Source organism: Colias philodice, chromosome 21 (genome assembly GCF_061535455.1).
Source record: "Colias philodice isolate Cphi_HAF_F1 chromosome 21, ilColPhil1 Martin Lab GWU primary, whole genome shotgun sequence".
Lineage (NCBI taxonomy): Eukaryota > Metazoa > Arthropoda > Insecta > Lepidoptera > Pieridae > Colias > Colias philodice.
The window spans coordinates 2,036,173-2,060,371 of NC_143106.1; the positions used below are offsets into that span (position 1 = coordinate 2,036,173).

A 24,199-nucleotide genomic window follows, 5' to 3' on the forward strand; every position below is an offset into this window, starting at 1 on the left:
ATTTACCTACAGATTAAGATATTTACACGGTGTATTGGTATTCAATTTTAAGATATTAACAAGTTACACACAGCGGGTTGTATTGTATAATGTTTTGTTCAATAAATCTTATAGCGAGGGCCGAGGCGCCATTTCATCGCCCGTATGTATTTTACTCACCTAACGAATTATAGCGATATTAAGCACGTCACGCACAATTAATTAAAATAACGACATTCTTAAACACATAAATTCACAATCTGTATCGATAATGATAACATAATTAAGTTGCAATATTTAACCTAAACACAGCTTTCGTTGAATGTGTTTGGTATAACAAGATGGCGTCTGACGAATGGCGATTTGAGATTTGAGAATTGAGTCTTGAGATTTCCGATTTCGCGTATTGACGGATGCCAAAAATGTTAAATTGTCTATGGTATATCTACCGATTAAAAAAAAAGATAATTAATTAAAAGTTAGCAATTTAGTCCACGTGTGGATTCATGTGTATATGTTACCGGAAATGTATGAAATCAAGGAATTGTATACAAATCCTAGGAAATGTGTACAATTCCGATACCATTTAGGAAATGTATAAAATATTGCTTAAAAAATTATCCTAGGAAATGTATAATCTTCCTCGGAATTGTATACAATTCCAATATCGTATTAGGAAATGTATATAGTAAATGATTTCTGTAATAAAACACGTTGTTATTTTTTTTATTATAGCACTTATTGAGACAATCCGGTAACAGTCTTACCGTAGAATAATAATAATATGTTCAAATTATCGGAAGTACATCATAAAGGACGGGACCCAGGACTTATGTCGTATGTGTCACCGTCCTGGAAAAACTCTCCGACATGTTACTTCCGGTTGTTCCATGCTTGCCAATACTGAGTATTTGCACAGGCACAACCTAGCAGCTAGGATTATCCACCAAGAGCTCACTCTAAAGTATGGCCTTCTTGACGGAAAAGTGCCTTATTATAAGTACGCGCCGGAGCCGGTCCTGGAAAATAACCGTGCCAAATTGTACTGGGATCGGCCCATCATCACAGACAGGACTATTCTAGCGAATAGACCTGATAGAACCTGATAGAACTTCCAGGATTTTCTTGGTAGACATCACTATCCCAGATGACGACAATCTTGTTAAGGCCGATTCAGATAAACAGCTCAAATATCTGGATCTGGCGCATGAGGTTGTCGAGATGTGGGGCGGTGTCTCTGCCGAGATAATCCCCATAGTTGTGTCCAACAATGGGCTGGTTCCTACCTCCTTAAAACAATATTTAAGGAGGTTGGATTTCCCGGTGAAGCCCATGACAGTGGGGATACAGCGAGCAGTCCTGCTGGACAACGCTCGGATAGTCCGTAGGTTCCTCACTCAGTCGCCCTAGGCTCCGGCCGTCTGGCCACTCAGCCGGAGTTGTTCACAACACCGCCGCGAGGCGAGATACTTGCCCCCAATATGTTCATATTATCTTACTAAATAACATTTCTTAAATAAACTTATATTCAATCAAATCAAATTTTCATTTGGTAAGTAATCAGTCCCCTCGTCCCACTGTCCCCGTGTACATGTCGCAGTCGGATTGTATAATCCGCCGTATTACAAACGACCGGCATTTTGTAATATGCCGAAATTCGTCTTTTTCCAAAATTCTACAAAAAGTTCACTTCGTGGGGCTCCTATTTCTGTGTAGTTTATAAAACACGATTATAAAACAACCTAACCTAACCCACCCCCTTATCCAAACCAAAAATTTATGATTAAGAATTTTCGGCATATTACAAAATGCCGGCCGTTTGTAATACGGTGGATTATACAATCCGACTGCGACATACAATGATACACACCCCTCGTGACTCGTCCCGCGTATATCTTCCAATATCTTAGATGTTTTTCATTTCCGATTGCTATTTAGGAAGTGTATAGATTTCCTAGGCAATGTATATATAATAATTTATTTCACACATTTCCGTGCGATTTTAGGAATTACATACATTTCCTAGGAATTTTTATACAATGACGGATTTCATACATTTCCGTTAACATGTATAATAAATTTCATCACGCTGAATTAACTGCTTTCTGCTGATTTAAATTGAAGCTAGCCAAATTATAAAAATATATCGAAAGAATAAAATGAAAAAGATACAACATTCAAATTTGAACGCTTATTTTTTACGGTCAGTAAAAAAATTTCAACTTCATCTGAAATACCTCGTATCCAACAGTCTTTTTCAATAAAAAAATCACATTATGATCGTGGAGCGATTTGACGTTATGGTTTATGGCAATTGGCAAATCTGTGATTCGATTCGTTAATTTTTCTATTTTGTGGGTTAAATAATAAGTTCTGAAATTATTTCAGTATTGTTGTTATTATTAATATAAAGGTAAATGTTATTTTTTAAACAAAAATATTACTAAGGCTTTATTTATGTTTTAGCTATAAAAACATTGATATACCGATTGAGTAAATATCTTAAATATCGTAAATATCTACTTACATATTTCGTTTTAATTATCATTTCTTGTTTATTTCTTTAAATTTTGATTAAAAATAAATATATGTTATCATTCTGAGAATTCCTGATTTGCTCTAGATCTTCTAACGAGATGTGGTATTAATGTAGCGAGCTTCGTTGTAGGGATTCCCAATTACCGGAATCAATATATATTTTTATGTTTGAGATCGTTACATGTTTTATTTTTTATTAGTATATTGAGAATGAAACACAACAATCTTTAAATTTATTATTTTTTAATCTTTGCTTCTGATTATACTATAACAATTGGTGAGTTTTATTCACTTCTTTTCAGATAATATAAGAAAATATATAAGTGAAGAAGTACAATAAGAATTGTTACACGCTGTTAATAATGAATTATACGAGTTTATAAGGAAGGCTATATTATTGTAAGCGAGGGCCTTAAAGTTTTTCAAATGTGTGACAGATACCCCGGTTATTTTTATGGAGGAACACCGTTTAGCAGTTGGGATAGGAGTTACAATTCCTTGGAGAATGTAAGTGTTTTTTTTTTTACTTTATATAAAGCACTGAATGTCCTTATTTTCATGAGCACGATTTTTGCCTGAGTTGTCCGTAATTATAAAAAAATATTTGTAAATGTTTTATGACATTAAAATATAAAAGATCAAGAAATTTTAAAGATTAGAAAATAGTTTGAACATTTGGTGGGACTTGAAACCTTGTATTTTGCCATGAATAGGTTTGGTAAATTTACCATTTAACAAAAGCTTCTAAATTTTAGTCTAAAATATTGTATTTTTTATACCGTAGGTGGTTATCTAAAATGAAATGCAGAAAAGGCTATGAGAAAGGTTTAAAAAAGATTTAATCCGTATCTACTTACTGTACTTTTTTAAATAAAATAAATTTATTTCTTGTAACATTTAAAAAATATATTGTTTTGATTACTTTTGTATTTGCATTATCATTTACTATAGAACAAATTAATGAGCAATATTATTAATTATTAATTAATATTTGTATATAAATTAAATTTGATTGCTTTTTTTTCTCCTGGCAACCCACATAAACTAAAAAGGGTTACTAGTATTTAAATTGAAAGAAAATTAATTTTAAAACAGTTCTTATAAATCTAGGTGGCTTTGCTGAGCATGTTTTAGTTTTTGTTTTTCTTTAAGTGCATTAGTTTTGCATGAATAATATTTGTTTAATTGCTTTAATTTTCAATATCTTTATTACTGGTAGATCTAATTGGATTTTATATTGTAAGTACTATTGAATGCCAAACTGTACAAAGTCTACTAACTAGTTAGATTTTTCTTTAACTTTTGCATTGTCGTGGTTTTGTTCTTGTATTTTAAGAAATAAAAAATAAATTTTGAAGGTATTGTGAATTTTTAATATTATTTTGTGTTGGCTTGTTATTTAGCAGGTTAGACTATAGTGTTTATGGGAGTCATTTCATTCTTTAATATAGTGATATTTATAGTTTTACTGATAATTATTTGGATCCTATCATCTGAATTTTGATTTTAGGTTGGTTAGTTCCCTACATCTAATTATTTTTTTTAGCCCATATTTATTTTTCATATGTTAATTATTTAGTAATCAGCGAGTCCAATAAGCTATAATAAAAAATGAATAGATTTGGATATATTAGCATAAGTTTTTTTTAATATAGAAAAAAAATCTATTTTATTTCTGATAATGTTGACGTATTTGCGTTAAGGCGTATTTTTGGAATCCATTAAAGCCCTCATAAAATATCATTGACAAGCTACATACATAATTAATGAAGTCCCAGTAAACCGCTGCAAAACTTAAAGAAGCAACGTGCATTTACGTTGGCACAACGCCAGGGCTGTCAGCTTGAGAACGTTCAAGGGGATAGTTTTGTATGGGGGTACCTATGTGGGGCAGGCAACGGGCCGTAAGTTAGAATGCGAATATTGTTTGTGTTTTGTGTCCCGCTTCGCGCGCTCTCATCCATCTTGATATTACAATGGAATAAAAAAGCCGGGCGTGAAGTGGACGCCATTTTGCTTTTTTCGTTTCGCGCGCTTTTTGTAAACTGCTGCAAAAATGTACAGCGCCATGATGTTTTCGTGTCACTTGTATGTAGAATTGAAAAGAAAAACGTATGTAATTAGATGGAGTCGGTTAATTAGATCAATGTCGTACCATTACGATTTAAAAGAGTTTTCTTATTGCGAAGATCGTTCGCTAGTCTGTATAATTGGATTATGTTTAATTATTTTAAGTGCGAGGATAGTGCACACATGAATAGAAGTTTTATGTAGGTGTAGATATTTATTTACAAGGCAACTTAGAATACAAAAAACGTGGACTTGGACAGTTTGAAATTATAATATAAGTACACATTTAAGTTGAGTTTTAAGCAGTGAATAATAATTCACCACAGAACAGAAAATACATAAATCTGCTTATATGTCTAGATTTTTTCTATCTTGTCGGCTAAAGTATCATCGTGAAAATTTTAAAAACTAGATTTATGAATAATCGAGCGATTTATCTCATTTACGAACGTGACCTAAATCTTGGCTATATTTATGCCAAGTTTCAACCCGATCGGTAAAATGTAGGCTTTGTTGTTTAAAATTTGTTTTAAAACTTTTTCTCCAATAAGTTTTACTTAAGTGCTTTGCGAAATTTTTTGGCTCGACTAATTCGGTTTCGTGGGTCAGGTACCTACAAACCTACTTAGGTTTTTCTATATAACTAGAAAGTTTGTTCTTTAGTGCTTTTGAATTGATGACCGTGTCCGTAAGGGTCGTTAGTTAGTTAGGGTCGTCGTTAAAATTTTGTAGACAATAATCTAGCAAGAAAATCTGTAGAAAATGATATTTGTTCTACTTGCCTAAAATATTTTTAAGGCCTTTCACATATTACAGTATGACAATGAATGTTTTAGATTTGCTTTATTTAAATTCATATTTTAGACAGATTTTTCAACGGGAACTGCCCTCTGCTGTCGAATTTCCATACCTTGTACATTTTTCATGCCCCTTATCCTTGTAACAAATATCATTGCAATGAGTAGGTATATAAAGTTCCTATATTATACAGTATTATCTATGATATAAAAAGTAAAGACACTCTGCCGTAAGTATAAGAGATAACAAATATCAATTATCAAAATTGACAAACACGGGTAAAGATGTAGACTTTCTAATGTAAAAAGAAAATTTTGAAATTGATCTATTATTTTTTGATTGAAAATGTAATATACAAACATTTTTTTTCTAAGTATGGGTTAGTCCATTGAAATGTTACATTTTTTAGGCCTAACCTTGCGTTTTTTAGAGGACGCAATTTAATTTTTTTGATGTGTACTGAAAAATTGTACTCACTTCAGAGCGCTCTAAAACCTTAGCTATGTACTTAATTAAAAATGTAAAAGTTGTTACTCGAAAAACAATCTACAAAAATGGTCTGATTTCTTCGTAAAATGATAGAAAAAGTTTTATTGAAAAATATAAATAGCTCTAATTTCTGAACATTTTCGCTTATAACTTTTTTATTTATAGTTCTACGACAAAAGTTGCTGGAACAAAGTTGCAGAGAATTTAATTTGCAACAAATAATGCGAATAATTTTTTTTTATCAGATAAATAGTTTAAGAGATACCTATATCGTAAAAACCATTTCAAACGCTATTTTCAAAATGGCGGCCGTGGGACAAGGGTGGCTACCCCACAAACTTGGTGATAGCTTCACACTGACCCCCCCTGCACACCAAAAAAATAAAATTGCGTCCTCTAATAATCGCAACCCCAAATGTAACTTTTCAATGGACTAGTTAGAATGTGCACTGTGCAGTTTGTACATATATTTTATTTCGTGTGTTAAGTGGGAACTAATAACAAAGTAGTGCAGCCTGTGGTTAAATTAATGCCGAATTTTCGACTCCGAAATTTCATATTAATATGAGTTTGCTAATTGCATTTAAATTCGGGACATACATCCTAAAGTATCACCCATATTATAAAAGCAAAACAGTCTGTATGTCTGTTAGCATGTCACAGTAGAACAGCTGTAGGGAATTTTTGAAACGTTGAAATAAGAAAAGCTGGAAGATATACTAATTTTTATGTGGAAACAAAGTAAACGAGGGTAAAACAGACGATGGAAATATGTTTCGGAAACGAATACGATATCGGTTCGAAATCTAGTTATAATAACTATTGACATTTGTCACTAACACAACTCTACTGAACCAAGAATGTTTACAATTTAGCATGTATAAACAGATTCCTACTGGAATCGTGCGTACTATCAGATAAACAAGTGAAACCGCTGTATATGCCTAGTCTTTAATAAGATTATAATAGGGATAGAGAGTGAGCCATATATTTCAGTTACAGTCAGGTCAAGATATACATAAACTAGAACAATAATACCTACATTATGCAACAGATAGGTGGGCGGAATGCGAGACATTGAGTTTGTCAAGTTGCTTTACATTGTTTTAGTTTTGAAAGACATTTCTCGAAGTTTTTGTAGGTAATATATGCCATAATAACCTGATGATATGAGGCCACGTAAAATTTAAACGCACTTGTTCATCAAGATTAACAGCTCTATAGCTGATATATACGATACTATTATTGTAAAGAAGAATATTTGAGTGAATTCTCCAAGTTTTTTTGGTCAGAAGATCATACTTTCGAGTTGCATTATAAAATAACGTATCTAGACAGAACTAAGTATATGTTAAAATATGTTGCACACACGTGAACCAGCAAGTCGATTGCCTATCTGACTCTGAACCGTGAAAATCTCAGATACATGTTTATACTACCTCTTCGTTGTATACCTAAAACAGGCGAAACCATCAAATATGCATAACCTTTGAATATCGATGGAACTAAAGCGTGTCATTAAAATTCACACATAGTATACGTTTGTGCTTTCGTATCTTGGCAGAGTAAGCGAGATTTTAGTGATTACCGAGGAATGCAGGCGCCATAGGGGTCACGGTCGAAACGACCCAATTTTTCGACCCATTTCATTGAACTAACGTGTTAATATAAATGTTTTAGTTGGAAGTTTTAATCGAGGTTTGATTTGTCGGTTGATTGATTAGTTTATTTGTTAGAGTAACTTTTAGTACAAAATTCTTTCAAACAAGAAATGAGGGTAGGTTTTTAGGTCAGAATTGATATTCTTCTAGATTCTAGAATATAAAAATGTATCTTCTCATTTTTGAAATGATTTGTAAACTGATGAACTGACTGGAACTTGTAGTTAGTATTCTTTTATAAATAATTCAGCTTATTATATTGTATCATTGAAGGTATAACATTTCAGCCGTCCATTGCCTGGCAAAAGTCTTGCGGTTCAAATATTTTCATTACGGTCAGAAATAACGTTTAAATTTTGGATTACCAATCTGTGCCACATATTATATCAAATAATAAAAAAGCTCTTTTCACAAAAATGTAATAACTACATTTTTAAAATGTCGCTTGCAATGTTTTCTGATACAGATCGTTAGCGTCTTAAGGTCTTAAGCTTTGCCAAATTGTACGGTCATAACTCTTTTAAACATTTTACAGTTTTTTCCTCAGCTCGGTTTTGAATGTATTTTATACATATATTTTGCAGCAGAAATTTTAAGAAAAAATGTTATGCAGTATAGTTGGTATTGTTATACGTATGTTATAAAAAAATTCTAGAGTTTTATTATTTAATACAGTTGTAACATGCGTATATCTGCCAAAATAAGTTGACTATATTTTGATTATTATTTCCTAGGCCTAAATTCTGAGTTTGGCTAAAAATGCTGTTAAGGTTCCTCCTCCTTCCTCCTTAACGATCTTATAGCAATAGCAGTTTAATACACTGTATAGTATCAAAAATAAAACAAATCATTATTATCTTACACAAAAGCTTAGAACAATTCTTATTCTAGTCTATGACCAAGTATATTTGTTCCAGCAAATCCAACAACAGTATAGAGGTAGACCGAACCCGAATCAAGGGGCACACAGGTTCTGGGGCAGCATGTCGGACGGCGGGGGCATTTCGATGGGGCACGGCGACTCGAGCAAGACGAACCTGATCGTCAATTATCTGCCCCAAACCGTCAATGAGAAGGATCTGTACGCTATGTTTGTGAGCATCGGACCGATCGAGAGCTGTAGAGTTATGAAGGATTTTAAGGTTAGTTTTAAGGCAGTCTGTTTGAATTGGGTTTTTTAGGCTTGATAAAAGTATAGGTATACTGTTTTTCGAAACGGTGGTCAATGGTGGAGGTATGACGATTCAAAAGTGCTCGTAGAAGTAGTCTTTTTGAATAAAAATAAGTATTTGAGTTAGAGTTCATCACAATTGTGTTTCTCACCTTTTCTAGACCACGTTTCATTTCATTTCATTCACGTCGTTCGTTTTTGTTATTTAGTGTGATTGAATTATGTAATTTTGCCAGGAAAACTTTAATCTTGTTACTTTTATATACATTAGTACGATATAAAATAGTAAATAATCTAGATGAATATTTTTCTTACGATTTTTCGTACATCGGTTGTATTTTACACTCTTTTCTTTTCTTCAATATATTTCCAACTATTCAGTCGAATATCTGCATTCTGCATGGATATAACAGTAATCTTTTGTGTATTAATTCTGATATATAATATTCCAGACTGGTTATAGTTACGGGTTCGGTTTCGTGAACTACGCCCGCGAGGAGGACGCGGTGCGAGCGATCGAGACGTTCAACGGATATCAACTTAGGAATAAACGGTTAAAGGTGAGAAATATAACCATACTTACTTCATTACTTGTATAATAACAACGTAAACAATTCTTTTAGTAATTATTCCATCAGATAAAACGTATAGTAAAAAAAAAGTGTGTGTGCCAAGCACATGTGTCAGAAGTGAAACTTCTTTGGCAAGATTCAAAGATACCAAAATTGTCACCTTACTCCATGACGTGACGGTTTTGCCATGTCCTTGAAATTTTACTTTCAAAGAGCCTAAAGAAAAAATTTACAACTATGCTAATTCGGAAATATTTATTAGATTATTATTTATTGTATAGAAGAAATACCACATTAGTGAAGGTACAGGGAAGATTTTTATTTTAGATTTTTTTTGTTGTAGTTAATTATTGTTACAATTGTAAAATTTTTCAAGAGCCAGTTTTGCTTAAATTTTTTATTTATTTTCACATACAGGTATCATACGCACGTCCGTCCGGCGACGACATTAAGGAAACTAACTTATACGTAACGAACTTGCCTCGCGCCATCACCGAGGAACAGCTAGAGACGATATTCGGCAAGTACGGCAGGATAGTGCAGAAGCACATACTGCGAGATAAGAATAATGGATCGCCGCGGGGGGTTGCTTTTGTAAGGTAAGTCTATAGGATAAGATCAGGGTATATTTAGATATAGTATTGGGCAAGTACGGCAGGATAGTGCAGAAGCACATACTGCGAGATATGAATAATGGATCGCCGCGGGGGGTCGCTTTTGTAAGGTAAGTCTGTAGGATAAGATCAGGGTATATTTAGAGATAGTATTGGGCAAGTACGGCAGGATAGTGCAGAAGCACATACTGCGAGATAAGAATAATGGATCGCCGCGGGGGGTCGCTTTTGTAAGGTAAGTCTGTAGAATAAGACATGGGATTATTTAGAGATGTTATTGGGCAAGTACGATAGGATAGTGCAGAAGCACATACTGCGGGATATGAACAGTGGATTGCCGCGGTGGGTCGCTTTTGTAAGTTTAGTGTATTTAGAAGATATATTGGGCTAGTACGGCAGGATAGTGCAAAAGACATACTGCGAGACAAGAACAATGGATCGCCGCGGGGGGTCGCTTTTGTAAGGTAATATACTAGCTGCGCTTCGCGGTTTCATCCGCATGGTTCCGCTCCTGTTGGTCTTAGCGTAATGATATTATGCCCTATAGCCTTCCACGATAAATGGGCTATTTAACACCGAAAGAATTTTGCAAATCGGACCAGTAGTTCCTGAGATTAGCGCGTTCAAACAAACAAACTCTTCAGCTTTATAATATTAGTATAAATGTTATCGGGCAAGTACGGCAGGATAGTGCAGAAGCTTGTGTGATAATAGTAATTTAAAATCCGTTTTATGATATTTTTTTCATTCATGTTTTTTTTTTATTCAAGACAATTAGTATCATCGAATTCTCCGATTTCCTTGACGACGTGACATCAATAGGTATCTGATACAAAAAATATATTCATTATTCATGTATGGCAGTAGGATTTTAGACTTTAATAAAACTCATTCAGTAAATATAAATAACAAAAATTATGTAAACATTTTATCAAAATCCGATATATTTTCTGAAACAGAATCAAATACCTTTTTGTTCTTTTAACAAAATATGTTTTTGTAATAATTTCAGATTTGACAAGCGGGAAGAAGCCCAAGAAGCGATAGCAGCTTTAAACAACGTGATACCAGAGGGCGGCACTGAGCCGTTATGTGTAAAGGTACATTACTTATCTTTTTAGCATATTTATTCAAAAATAATTTAAGAAATCGGTATATTAAAATGCGAAAGAATACAAAAACAATAATACCTTTAGAGTAGGACGTTTAGAAAGAGAGAAAATATCACGGTACTTTAATCAACTTTCTCTACTGCTACAAATTATTTTGCAACTTGGCGCATGCGTGAAAGGGACAGTTATGGTACTGCAATTTTCTTTCTCTTTCTAATATATTTTCAGTTATGTTATCCTAACTTTTCCCCATCAAAACCCAAATTAAGTTGAAATCTCATATGATTTACTTTTTTGTATTCTTTCGTAGTTTTTTAATATGATAAAAATATTTTATTATTTGTTATCTGTGGCAAAAATGTGATGTCGGATAAACGCTAGTTTATCTTCAGCTAACGTTGTGCTAAGGTATAGTGATGCACAATGCACATTGTGTCGATATGATACGAAATTCACAATTATGTATTTGTTAATAACTTATAAGAACATTAGAAATGACAAAATAACTGATATCTGCCTAAACTATGGTATAATCAACATGAAAAATAGTGGAAAGTGTTTCAAAATATAATGTTTGATTATATATTGGGACTTATAGACGATAACTAGGGAGTGTATCAACTGATTTCGTACTTGAACGCGAGTACGATATCGGTTTATTAATACGGGCTATAGTGTGTATACGTAATCAAATTGTTGAAAAAAGACAGCGTAAAGTTAGTTGAAAAAAATCACAAAATTTTTGGCAGATGTTATGGTATGGATAACGTAAGTATATATGTTATGAGATAAACGGAGTTAAATAAAAAAAAAAATAATAATAAACGAGAAATTTGATATGTATAAATCAAATTTCTAAATCTAAAGGGGTATTTAACAATTACTAGATACAAGAGAATCTAGTAATCTTATTGTAATATAAAAATGAATCCCAAAAATTGGTTGTCTGTTAAGTCGGTTTACTGACGATAGTTGAACGTGACAACGTCCGATTGTGCTTCTTTGTCGCTCTTTCCGCGCTCTCGCTTGCACTTGAAGTCTAATGGAACGCCTCAGAGCGAGGTAACGCCGCATGAGTCATGTTTTTTCGTGCGTGCAGCCGGCTATATCGAATTATAAGACGTTGTCACGTCAAAAGTATTGGTAAGCGCATAACTCGAGAACGGCTGAACCGATTTCGTTATTTTTTTTAATATTCCTTGAAGTACGAGCATAGTTCTCATGGAGAGAAAACGTAAACATGTACCACGGTCGAAGCCAGGGCGGACCGCTAGTAAAACATAAGTCTAATAAAAAAACACATTGCACGCAACCGGCCGAGAGCGAGGCCCGGCGGGGGGAGCGCGCGTATAACTGCCGCGCGAGCCTGCGCGCGAGCCGCCCGCGCCTGCACAGCGACACATCGGTGCGGAGCGCTAGTGTACGCACTGTGTGTAGTGCGTATACGTGTTTGTTGAGTGTACTATGCGTTCTAACTAAGAATAGAAGCGAAAACATTGAGTTACATGTACTACGTACTAGAGAGGACATCGCTACTACACTTTTTTTTAACATGAGTTAGAGTCAAGCGTCTCAAACTCAATTTTTTTTGTTATATTGATTCGTTTTAATTGATAAGTTTATTCATATTTTTTAATAAGATAAACAATATTTATTTGTTACATTGATCGGTTTTAATTTATAAGTAATAAGAGGCAGAATATCTACAAAGTGTATGACTCACTAGCCGCCCCGAAAAAGGGAAATGCCTTTTGATAAATACGATTTATGTATATAGAAGTCCTGTTTGCGATTGCGGTTAATTTAAGCACAAACGTTATTTCTTAACTTATCAATTCGCATGAATTAATACATACTAAATATGACGTCTAAAATGGCGTCGAATCTATCCCACTCTTAGTTGGACTGCATAGTACACACACGTGCACACTTATATGCACACACACGTTTAGTAAGGCGAACACACGCGCGTGAACGTTTTCATGTGCATGTGTGCGTATGTAATGTACATGTATACGTAAACTGACGCGTGCGTGTGCTTTTTGACCGACGAACAACCCGACTTGAATGTGCAAGATTGTTTGATTTTTAATATTTTAAGAATGTTTCAATAAAATATTTTGATCACATTTGCTGCATTGAACGAAAATTTTCTGTTTGAAATTCTGGTTTGATATTGATATTTCTTTCTAATCCAGTGATAGAATTATTGAAAGTGAGGTTTAATTCATTTGCATTGTAATATTTCTTACTAGGAAAACTGTTACTATATGACAAAAATTACACATAAAATAATTTATTTTCGCTCCCAAATTTAGGGGCCTTTTATTGACCCATAGTCTTAAAATGAAACAAATGTTCAAGAATTACATATTTAGATACGTCTTGTTATTCGATTTACCACGATTTCGTTATAGGCCTAATTACAGTAAAGGTGTTCAACATATTTGAAAATATCAGTATCACTTTCAATCTTGCCCATTCTGACGTAACGTATTTTCGTGATTCGTGCACAGCTCGATTTTATAGGCTGGGCTGCTCTTTTTTAGTTGGTTGGTTAGATAAGCTAGCGTGTTAGAGATTTTAGTGTTTAGGTGCCAAATTACCATTTACCAAATGGGTTTTTAGCTTGAGAGTGGACTGTGTTAGATATTTAAGCACTGCTAGTTATTTTTTGTATTTTGAAATGATAAAAATATACATAATTATTCCATAGAGACACGATGATCTTCTAAAAATGTTTTCTTAATACCAGTAGATATAAAAGGAGGTCTTTTTTCTACATCTAGAACTCATAAATAATTTTTTAGGACCGACCTTACACTACATATTAAAATATAGTTGTTGTAGAGAAGTGTCTAATATATAAAAGTTATTAAGACATTTTTCAACTTAAGGATATTATTCAAGAGCATTAGATTATTTTAGATAGTGTCATCAACTTTATTACATTACATTTAGTAAATACGTCGATTAAAAGCTGATAAAACAGACACATAAAAAATAGACGTGCCAAAAAATTAAGGGGTTTTTGTAGTAAAAGCTAGCTTTGAAAAATGTTGCTAGCTATGTATAAAATATAGAAAAAAATGTGTGTTTCTTTGTTTCGAAAATTTATTGTCTTGTCTGCTGAATGAATATTTTTAGTATTAAAATTAGAATTTTTGTAAGAGTGATTGTAGGTGTGGGTGAAGCTTTTTAGATATTTTATTAAATTGGTGTTTGTATGTTTGGCTAAGTAATGGTTCAATTCTCCTTTTAAATAACAAATGTGTAATAAGAAAGTTCTTTTGAAAAATTAACCTTAATGTTGTTATCAACAGGTTTAAATTTAATGCAATAGGCATGACGAAAGATTTTCAAAACCTCTTCCATAATGTGTGTATACGTTTATTAAACAAGAAAAACCCTATATTTCACTAATATACTTAAATTTAACGAAGATAAAAGCTATTTTTCAAAAAATATTTATTAACTGTGCCAAAACAGCTCACAGGTGTCATGGCGTAGCCGTGACGTCACTATTACGTAAATACGTAATTATCTGTATGCATAGCGAAGCAAAATTAAACAAATATTTAATTATTAAGTATTATAGAATCTAATTTCAAAGTTTATAAGTGGTGTGCAGTATTGCAATGTGAATCTACATAAAAATAATACCCAAAAAAAGTATTAAAGAGAAAATAATATGAAATGATTGTATAAATTGGACGGAGAGAAACCCGAACCACATATTCGTGAATTCGCAATTATATTTCTGTTCTGAGTCGATAAAGCATACGTTAAAAAATAGAAAATAAATAAAAATGCGTATTCTCAACATATTCATAACAACAAAATATACCTGACGCGAAGCTGTTTACATAGACGTGACGTCACGCGTGTTTTAGTCAAGATGGCCGACTGCAGAATTTCAATGTTTTATTTTATTGATAATCTCATTAATCTTAATGTTTTTACTATTTCTAAGTGACTATTTTTAATTTATTTATTATAAATTTTCCCTTAAAAACACTAATTCGATCATTTATGGATACTGTCGTCATGCCTATTGTCATTATATTCAAAATATTTATTACAACATCAATGAGACTAACCTACAAAACTGAATAAAAACTAAGCTATAGATTTTCATATTTAATGAAATTTACTTTAAAATATACAACAGTCACATTATTATTTGCCAATTTCATAGAAGTGTGCATATATTCCTAAACTCACATATTAGATCCAGATCGTTTACAAAAATAGACTTTAAAGCTAGTGCAATAAAGTACATTTTCCTTTGCAGGTGGCAGAGGAACACGGAAAACAAAAGGCGGCTTATTACGCGGGTTGGTCCGCTGGTTTTCATCAGAGCCGAGGTGAGAAAACATCAAAATGTGTCTAATAAATGCTTGAATATATGTTTATTTGTGTAGTTTACTATTGAGTGGTGCCTTTTATGTTCATTTTTTATCATATTATATGTTAAATGTTTTCTTATCTGTGTACTTGATTGTATATTTATTTTACGTTTACGTTACGGTGTGATTTAGTGTATTATTTTTCCTTAAATTAAAATTCTAAATTTTTTAAAGAAAACAAATATGCAGTGTAAAATCTGCCCCGAAATTATTTTTCTAACGTTTTGATATTCACGGCAACAAATCTAAGAAATTGGAATATTAATGAACTATTTATAATTTAAGTTTCTTATGTATTCTTATTATGTGTGTGTTTACACGTGTGTGTCTACACGCAATTGCTATGTAGGCTAGTTTTTCAAAATAACCGTAATACAATGTGCTTTTGCACGAGCTTTGTTATATAACTTAACATAAGTAAATCATCGCTTAAAATACCGATTTGTGTATTTTTTTTTATTGGGAATAGGGAAGCGCTTGACCACAATCTCGCCTGATGTTAAGCTGAGATGTGGTCTAATATGGAACGCGCTTCCCTAGACGGTACCTGCCCCCCTAGACAAGTGGCTTTCTATTAGCGTAAAGTTGAATAGAATAGATTATGAATGTATGAGATTGACGTTTGATTACGACGACGACGACGATTGATTACGTCAATCTCATACATTCATAATCTATTCTATTGAACTTTACGCTAAAAGAAAGCCACTTGTCTAGGGGGGCTCACTCTACGCTTGAAGACCCCCATATTGTATCCTAAATTCGTACATCAGCTCGCTTGATTTGGTTCCAATTTAAATAATAGGCTATTTAAAAAATATGATATGTATTATACCCCGAATGTTATGTGCACGCTGCATGGATAGCACCGCCCGCGATCCCCCAGCGCCACCACAGCCTCGACCAGCTCGACATGCTGCACAGGCACGACTACACGGCCAACTACGGGATGTACAATACCATGAACAACAGAATGTACCGCCGCGACTATTACAACCAGCCGTCTTACCACCATCGTCCATTTTGAAAAGGGCTGTACTGCAAGAAATTCCGCCTGTCCGATACAAGGATATAGGCGGGGACTTTTGTTTTCGCTAGTGTTTAGTGCCGGTGTTGTGGGCGGTTAAGGTCCTTCGAGGCTCTGGGTCCAAAGGTCTGTTCTATTGTGTTCGCGACTTGTGTCAACGAGTGTAAGTATAAGCTTTATTCCGCTGTGCCCCCATGTTTTGGCCGTGACGATCCCCCGAATGTAAATGTCGTGTATGAGATCGGTGTTTGAACGTGATACCTCTGATTTGTCCCACAACACTGCAATATAGTCATCATTTGCTCGTACGTATATTTGCGGTCTTAGAATACTCATCACAAAATTGAATAGACAAAGTCAATTGTATTGTTTCATGACATAAAGACTAATTTTCTTTGCGGTACTACTCTATATTTGGAACGTGAAATAGTTGTAACGGAAGCTAGTTTTAGACTGATTAATGTTTGAAATGTTAAACGGATGGGCAAGTAACTATTACCGCTAGATGTCGTTAAATACATTTTTGTACTTCGGAACGTTTTAATTCTAAGCGTGTAAAAATTTAATTAGTTTACGAGGGATATTAGACAACTATACTAAGTAATAATTTCACGATATTATAACTGTCGTAGAAAATTTCTCAGCACTGTATTCAAGTAAACGTTGGGACCTTGTACCCGCACAAAATTAATTGTTGACTTTCTTCTAGAACTTTTTAAATTGTAAGATGTTCTTAAATAATTGGACGTTATCCTAAATGGAGTAATGGTGGAAGAGAGATATTAAAAGGTGAACAGTTATGATTCTGACTTGCTTTTTAATGAAAAAGTGGAAAATATTGTGGAAAGTAATTAAATGGAGAAGTTAAATTTTTGGGGTTGTATGGTCTAGATTCTAGTCTGTTTACCAAAGAAGAAGTTAAGAAGCGATAAGTCTATATAAGACAATTTGACCATGGACCAATATATTGGTCCATGATTTTACTTCTTAGCTGAACGTTTAGTTCCCTAAATGTTATTCTTGCTTGCCCTGGAGAAAGAAAAAATCCTGAAATGTACAATTTTTGGTGTCATCATGACGCTCGGTGCTTCTCTCTGCCTTAAAAAAAGTTTGTATGAGCGAATCATAAATAGAACTACATAATAATATCTCTTTTTCACCATTCAAAGATATTTAGACTAGTTACAAGTCTTATGAATTTTTAATGGCAATAGATGGATTACTGTTAGATAATGTTATTGTATAAATTGTTTAGCCGAGTTCATGATGTATGGCATTATACCTCTCAGTTCTAAGATTAACTAAATGTCAATTTGTATTGTACAACACCGTTGCTCTATTTATTGATTTACATACATCAGTTTTATTTTTGGTCACCTTATAATTGACCATCATAAAATATGGCGCTTTAAACCCTTGTTTCACAGCTTGACATCATTCGGTTTTGCTTAATTCGGTACGTCTGTAGATGGAAGGTCATTCACGGTCATTTCATTGAAGCTAATGAGATAGCTCATTAATCTGTCTAGCCCCGGAACCACAGAAACAATAGAAAATCTATTGTGTCTGGGACCGATCGCGCCCATTGGAGCTCAATGGGTTAAGGGCAAATGAATTTAAAAAAGGTTGAATTAAATTGAATATGGCTTCTTCTTCTATCTTTTCTTACTTATATTATTTTTATTTGAACTGTAATTATAACTTAATTTGAATGTTATAATCCTAGTTATGTAAATTTTGTCTTAGAGCGACGGTGTTGCCTATCGGCTTATGAAATATGCTCAATAGTTACTATTGTATTTAACAGATGTCGTTAGCGGTTAGGTTAGATTCGTCTAGTGTTTTGCATATTTATATAGTTTATCTATGATTATTGTGTATAATCTAATTAACTTATAGGCATATTTTAGTATTATGAAATAATTATTTGCAGTATTCTATTGTTCCAGACTTATTCTATATGTTTTGAACATTTCCACGTAAGATAAATGTTTAATTTCATAGAATTTCAACCCATGGTTCATTTCATTGCATATTTTTTTACATTTTATAGGTTATTGTTATAGGCAACTTATAGGATTGCGTTCACTTCAAGTTAGGTATTATATCTCCAGTTTTCACAACATATAGTAAATATATTTTTCTTCACTCTTTATTATAGATATATTCATTAAGGCTTATACAATATTTTTCAACATTTTTCTCACATTTCATTGTCTTCCTTATAAATATTCGAAGTCATTATTTTCTAATCATATTTTTAAGGATTCATTATAGCCTAGATAATTTATACTTAAATATTTTAAATAAAATTCAAATTAATCGTATTTTGCGTCTTGTTATCTACCACTTATAAAATAGTTTCAGAGTAATATTTATTCTATGTATTGAGGATGTAAATTTTATATTTTTAATAGTTCTATTTTGTAACAGACAAATATATATTTAGTCAGAGTCAATAGACATTTTATTTTGTTATGAAGTATGCATTGTATTAGTTGTTTACTTGCGAATCTGTGGTACAGTGTGTGTTGATGGAAATATTGTTACAGTGAGAAAAACTATGATAAAAAACATCTTGATAAATATTATGCTATTGAATATTCGCTTTGTCTTTCTTTCCCTGATAAATATTCCACTTTGGACAAGAAAAAGCTGGTACAAAGAGGGTAATACGAACTCGATTGGGATTTTTATGACCCCATACTTTTATGGAATCCTCACGTTTGATACGAAACTTCGCGAATAGTTAAAAGACATATGTAAGACATTAAACGGAATAACCAAAGGTTGCATATACAATATACATATTTGGTAGAGATAATAATAATTATAACATGCACTGTAATTCAGTTCGTTACATTGACAATATTTAACGGTGATTGTAAATGTTCTGTAGGTGTTTGGAGTATATTACTGTTGTCCCTTCTATTGTGATGGGTGCCATTTTATATTTCATTCAATGCTTTTATTGTTGCTTATTATTTATTGTTTAAAAGCAATATAGGGTCAGTATTATGTGCATATGCATATTCTATAGCTGACTATTTTCTTGGCGTAATTTTCTGACATATGTTTTATATAAGATGGCTACTATCCAACGAGGTTTAAATTTCATTATTTTTATTTCTATAAGAGTTAGTAATAGTACTAAACAGGTAGATGGCGTTGTAATAAATTATTGAATTATGGCATTCGTCACTGCTTTCTCCTTCATAGGTTAGTCCCTGTATATTTATCCATTATATAATATTAACTAATGTTATATTTAATTAATTTCGTGAACTAACATTAGGTTCGGTGAAATTCGGAAGCAATATGATATGTGAATGGATTTTGAATCTCATTGTTGTAAGTTAAAGGCGAATTTTCACTGAATGCGAGTTGTAGGTTAGATTGCTAGAACTAGTTTCCATGTGAATTGTGCCTAAATATCTATGTAAGGGAATCACGACTCACCGTTTGAAATGTTTAGGCGTAAGCTTCTTAAGACTTATAGTTAATTTAATTTATGTTCATTCAGTATTATGATGTTTTTTGAAAATATATAAGATGATTACTTGTTACTTAATATGTTTTTTAAAGTTAATGTGTCTGTTATTAATATGTCCCATATGCGACTTATATTTGAGATGATAAAGTTGAGAATGGATTCAGAAAGGCTATACATTATCGGCCTTACTAATAAAAAGTTAAACAATGGATAAATTTCTACCATTTTCTACCTATAGCTGTGTCCTGCTCTTGCTCACATGAAACGTCAATCATAAAAACGAGACCGGCTATTGCAATAACTAATCCATTGCATAGCGAATGGGTAACATTTTATTAGTAAGACCGTAAGTCTTCTTCTTCCAAGTTGTTGAATTTCTGATTCAATTTGATGCGGATATTTTGTTTGATTCAAGAACAATTTATTATAAATAATAATAATAGTTTAAAAAAACTAAAAAACACGCTTTTAGTTCGGTTTTCTATAAAACGCGTGTTTTTTATTTTTTTTTAACTATTATTTATTTTATCAAATTAGTGTATTGTCATCGGTCCTCAATAAATCTACAAAGTTTGAACGAAATCTGGCCGTTTAAAGTGGGTCAAAATCGCGCCCAAAGAAGTCGGTTACAAACATACAAACATACAGGTGAAGCTAATATAAAGCGTGTAAAAATGGATTACTCGCAGTCGTCCATTTTGAATAAAAAAAAAATACATTTGTTCTACGAGCGATTATAAGAATCTATGCAAATTCTTTCTGAATAACAATGTGCGAAAAATATAGGATTGACATCCAAGATACGTCTTAGGGGTTTAGTATTATTAATTTAAGTTAGTAAAAAACCACTGCAGCCTTTCCATTCTTATTGCTATAACAGTCGGTCTATCTATATTAAAAATGTTTAATAAACTTCAATTGCGAGATGTAGGGTTGTTAAATTTCAAGGATAAGATGGACCAGCTGTTATACATATGTAATTTTAATTGTTACTACTGTATTTCTTTATTTCAGGCAATTCAAAGCCGTGCGCTTAAAACTGAATTCATGATATTGTTTGTATAGTCCTAACCTGTTACTCTGTGCATTCGAGATAAAAAAGAGCAGCGACATCGATACTTGATTGTATGCTAGTACAGCATGTCCGAACCAAAATACTGCCTACGCTCCTATGAGGCAGAGTTTTCTAATGAGTGAAACAATACACTTTGAACATTACTGACATGAAATAAGGTGTTAATTTGAATGAATGCTTGATGCAACACTGTCTTGGCATTTTTTCAGGATATTTTAATGGCCGATTGTGAGTGTAGCTGGTTAAAATATTTCAATATGGTAAAGGAACAGGTGTGCTAGAAAAAACAATATTGGTGTATTGATAATATAATTTATATTTCAGTTTGGCCCTTCAAAGTGCATAGGAAAGGTAAAAGGGAGTTTAAAATTAGTGGTTTGTTAAAACATTTACATTGAGTTTCATTGAATGAGGTTTTAAGCGCTGGGTTGTAACGGTTCTGTTATTATTTTTTAAACTTTAATATGAAGAGACGGATTGTTGCCATATATTATTTTCAACAACGATATTCAAATGAAAATTTAGTATTAATATAATATATCCGCCGCTTCTTTGACTTCGTGTATAGTTTAAGTATGTTCTAGTCGTTATACTTTAATAGATAAAATAAGTTAAACGTTATTAGTTATCGATACACTGACTATAGCAAAGATGTATTTTTATGAAGGTGGATACAATAGTTTTTCTGGTAATAAATTAGATTTGTAAAGGGAATATAGTATAGAAGATAGAAGGAGGTATAGACCTTTTAAGATTTTATTTTGAGCGTGATAAAATAGATTTTAATTATTTGATTTCGATTATTATTTCCCTTAAAATATCAACAACTGCGTTACCATTTTTGCAAGCCACATAGATGTGATGTGATTCGATATAATATATTGAATTTAACTTATAAAATCTAGTCTGATCTCTCTCTAATCATCTCGCAGAAATCAGAACGATGCGCTGAAAGATAAAATGTGGATATTTTATGATTTTGATATTAGTGCTGGTAATTTTTGAAGTGAAACTTCTTTATCGGGGTTGGAAAAAAATTTAGTGTAACATTTTTTCGTTACGCCTGACATTTTTCCGTTACGCGCCATCTTTTTCTTATCCCTACCCCGCGTGATTCGACGTATTTCTGTAAAGTTGCATATATGTAGTAAATTATTTTTTGAAAAATAAGTTCATAAATAAGTTTTACTTCTTACTGTGTACTAGTACACGCATACATTTTTTATTGCTTTTGAGCCGCGTGTGTCAATAATAATCACGTTAATTTAATGATTTTATTAAATACGTCTTTAAATCTATATCATTAATAACTTATGATTTCCATAAGTTATTATTAGAAAACTATTGTGTCCACCTTCAATGGTTGTAAGCAATCGTTTGGTTGCAATTAAAATATGTACGTGAAAATGCTTTAATATTATAAAACATTAAATTGTTACTTCACTTTTTTCTTAGTGACTTGATTGTATAAGATTCGTTGGCGTAATGAAATGATATAATCTTCCAGAATTGGCCAAAAATGGTAGTTATTATGTATAAATAAATATTATATTACAACGGTGTTGTTATTTATTAATGTCTATAGATTTTATTGTTTGTATGATTGCTAGAACTTTCGAATTTCAGTATAATTTTACTTGTGATTTATCACTAATTTTATATATTTTTTTATCAAAAACAAGATGCCTTATGTACAGTTTTTGCTCATAAATTGGAAATTTTAGGTATTACTTATAACTTTTTTTAGCATGACAGTAGTATAAACAATACAAAAATAGTTTTTTTATTAAAAAAAAAAAACATTACAATCACATTAACGCGTCCAACTCTCCCAGGAGACTACATGTGGAGCTGCGGCACGTGCATGATGCCGAACGAGTGGGACTTCTCCCCCCCACTAGCACCGAACGCGCCCCGGTGCAGGCCCGGAGCGTGTGTTAACGTCCGCCCCCCGCACTACGGGAAAGCGGGCCCCCGGCCGCTCAGGGGCCGCGCGGGGCAGGGCTTCCCCTGGGGGCCCGGCGGGGGGGACGGCCACAAGGGGCAGCGGTGCAGGAACGCGCCCGCGCCGTACTGGTAAACTTTTTTTTTTTAATTTTTTTTAGTGGCCAGTTTTGTTTGGCGCCTAAATGGTGATTTTTTTTTTCATGGTTAGCGCCAAGTTTTTTTTTGTGTTTGGTGCCGTACTAGTGACTATTTTTTTTTGTTTGGCACCTTACTAGTGACAAGTTTTTTTCTTTTTTTTCACAAGTTAATTTTTTTTCGAGTGTTTGGCGCCACTCTGGTTTTTTTTATTTTTTTTTGGTGTCAATGTGTTTGATCTCAGTGCTGTTGTGATATGGTGTACGGTGGTAAAGAAAGAAGAATGGAAAACTTTTTGTTACAGATGCTATTGACTGTGGGGGTGCGAGGATTTAGGCGGTAAAGGCAGTGCTCTGTTAGGTTAATGTAGGTTTCGAAATGAATTATTATCGTGTAATATGTGAACGGGGAATAAGACAATACAGTTGATGTGGTTTTCTTGGTAATTATTAATTAATGAAATTAATGAAAATGTTAACAAACAGACTTTTGGCAGGATGAGTCAATACCAAAGTATCTTGGTATATCCTACTATAGAATGAACTAAATAATGAAATATTTTAGCATTTTTAAAATAAAAATAATAGTCCTAAGTCCAAAGTTGGTCCAATAATAATGCCTCATTACAATGATATAAATGACAGAAAACCACCAACTCTGAAAAGTGCTAAAAAAACGACCAAAGGTGAATTGTGAAAGAACACCCCATATACAGGAGAATCACAAGTTATATATACTTGTTTTTTATCTATAGATATTCTGTAAGTGCGGATTGGACGCTCTATAGTGTAATTAATGAAATATGCACGTATACTTGTGTAAAAATGAAATTTGTTCAGCATGTATGCTTTGTTCATTGTTTTTCCTCGAGAAGGCTGTATATTTTTGTGTGAAGACGGTTTTATTTCTTGTATTAGATTATCTATGTTTTAACGCTACCTTTGGAGGGCTTTGTAAATTCTTTTTTTTCTTTATTTCTGATTTGAAAATATAGATATTATTATTGACGAGCTTGTTATTTTATTTTTCATTCTAATTTATGACTACTGCTTCTGTTCTTTTCTTAATTTTGTATAATAGCAGTTTTTTGTCTTATTTTTTGAAGAAAT

At 32.8% G+C, this 24,199-nt stretch overlaps 2 protein-coding genes across 4 annotated transcripts in view; one reads left to right on the forward strand and one right to left on the reverse strand.

Annotated features, from left to right (window-relative positions):
- The window catches only part of LOC149478692 (uncharacterized), a 30,373-nt gene extending 30,012 nt beyond the window's left edge, over nt 1-361 (reverse strand). Inside the window, exon 1 of the mRNA XM_089708636.1 lies at nt 160-361. The gene's annotated coding sequence lies outside the window, so the exon portion shown is untranslated. The remainder of the gene's footprint in view (nt 1-159) is intronic.
- LOC149478694 (sex-lethal homolog) lies at nt 1-24,100 on the forward strand. Of its 3 annotated transcripts, XM_089708682.1 has the most exons (9): nt 2,265-2,392; nt 2,820-3,024; nt 8,453-8,677; nt 9,159-9,266; nt 9,696-9,877; nt 10,905-10,992; nt 15,299-15,371; nt 22,844-23,084; nt 23,395-24,100. In XM_089708682.1, coding segments are annotated over exons 2-9 (999 nt in total). In that variant the 5' UTR covers nt 2,265-2,392; nt 2,820-2,943; the 3' UTR covers nt 23,396-24,100. The 3 variants fall into 3 exon arrangements, with proteins under 3 accessions (XP_089564807.1, XP_089564808.1, XP_089564806.1); XM_089708681.1 differs by lacking the exons at nt 2,265-2,392; nt 23,395-24,100 and adding an exon at nt 1-142 and having other exon boundaries at nt 22,844-23,088; XM_089708680.1 differs by lacking the exon at nt 23,395-24,100 and having other exon boundaries at nt 22,844-23,088.
- The last annotated feature ends 99 nt before the right edge of the window (nt 24,101-24,199 follow it).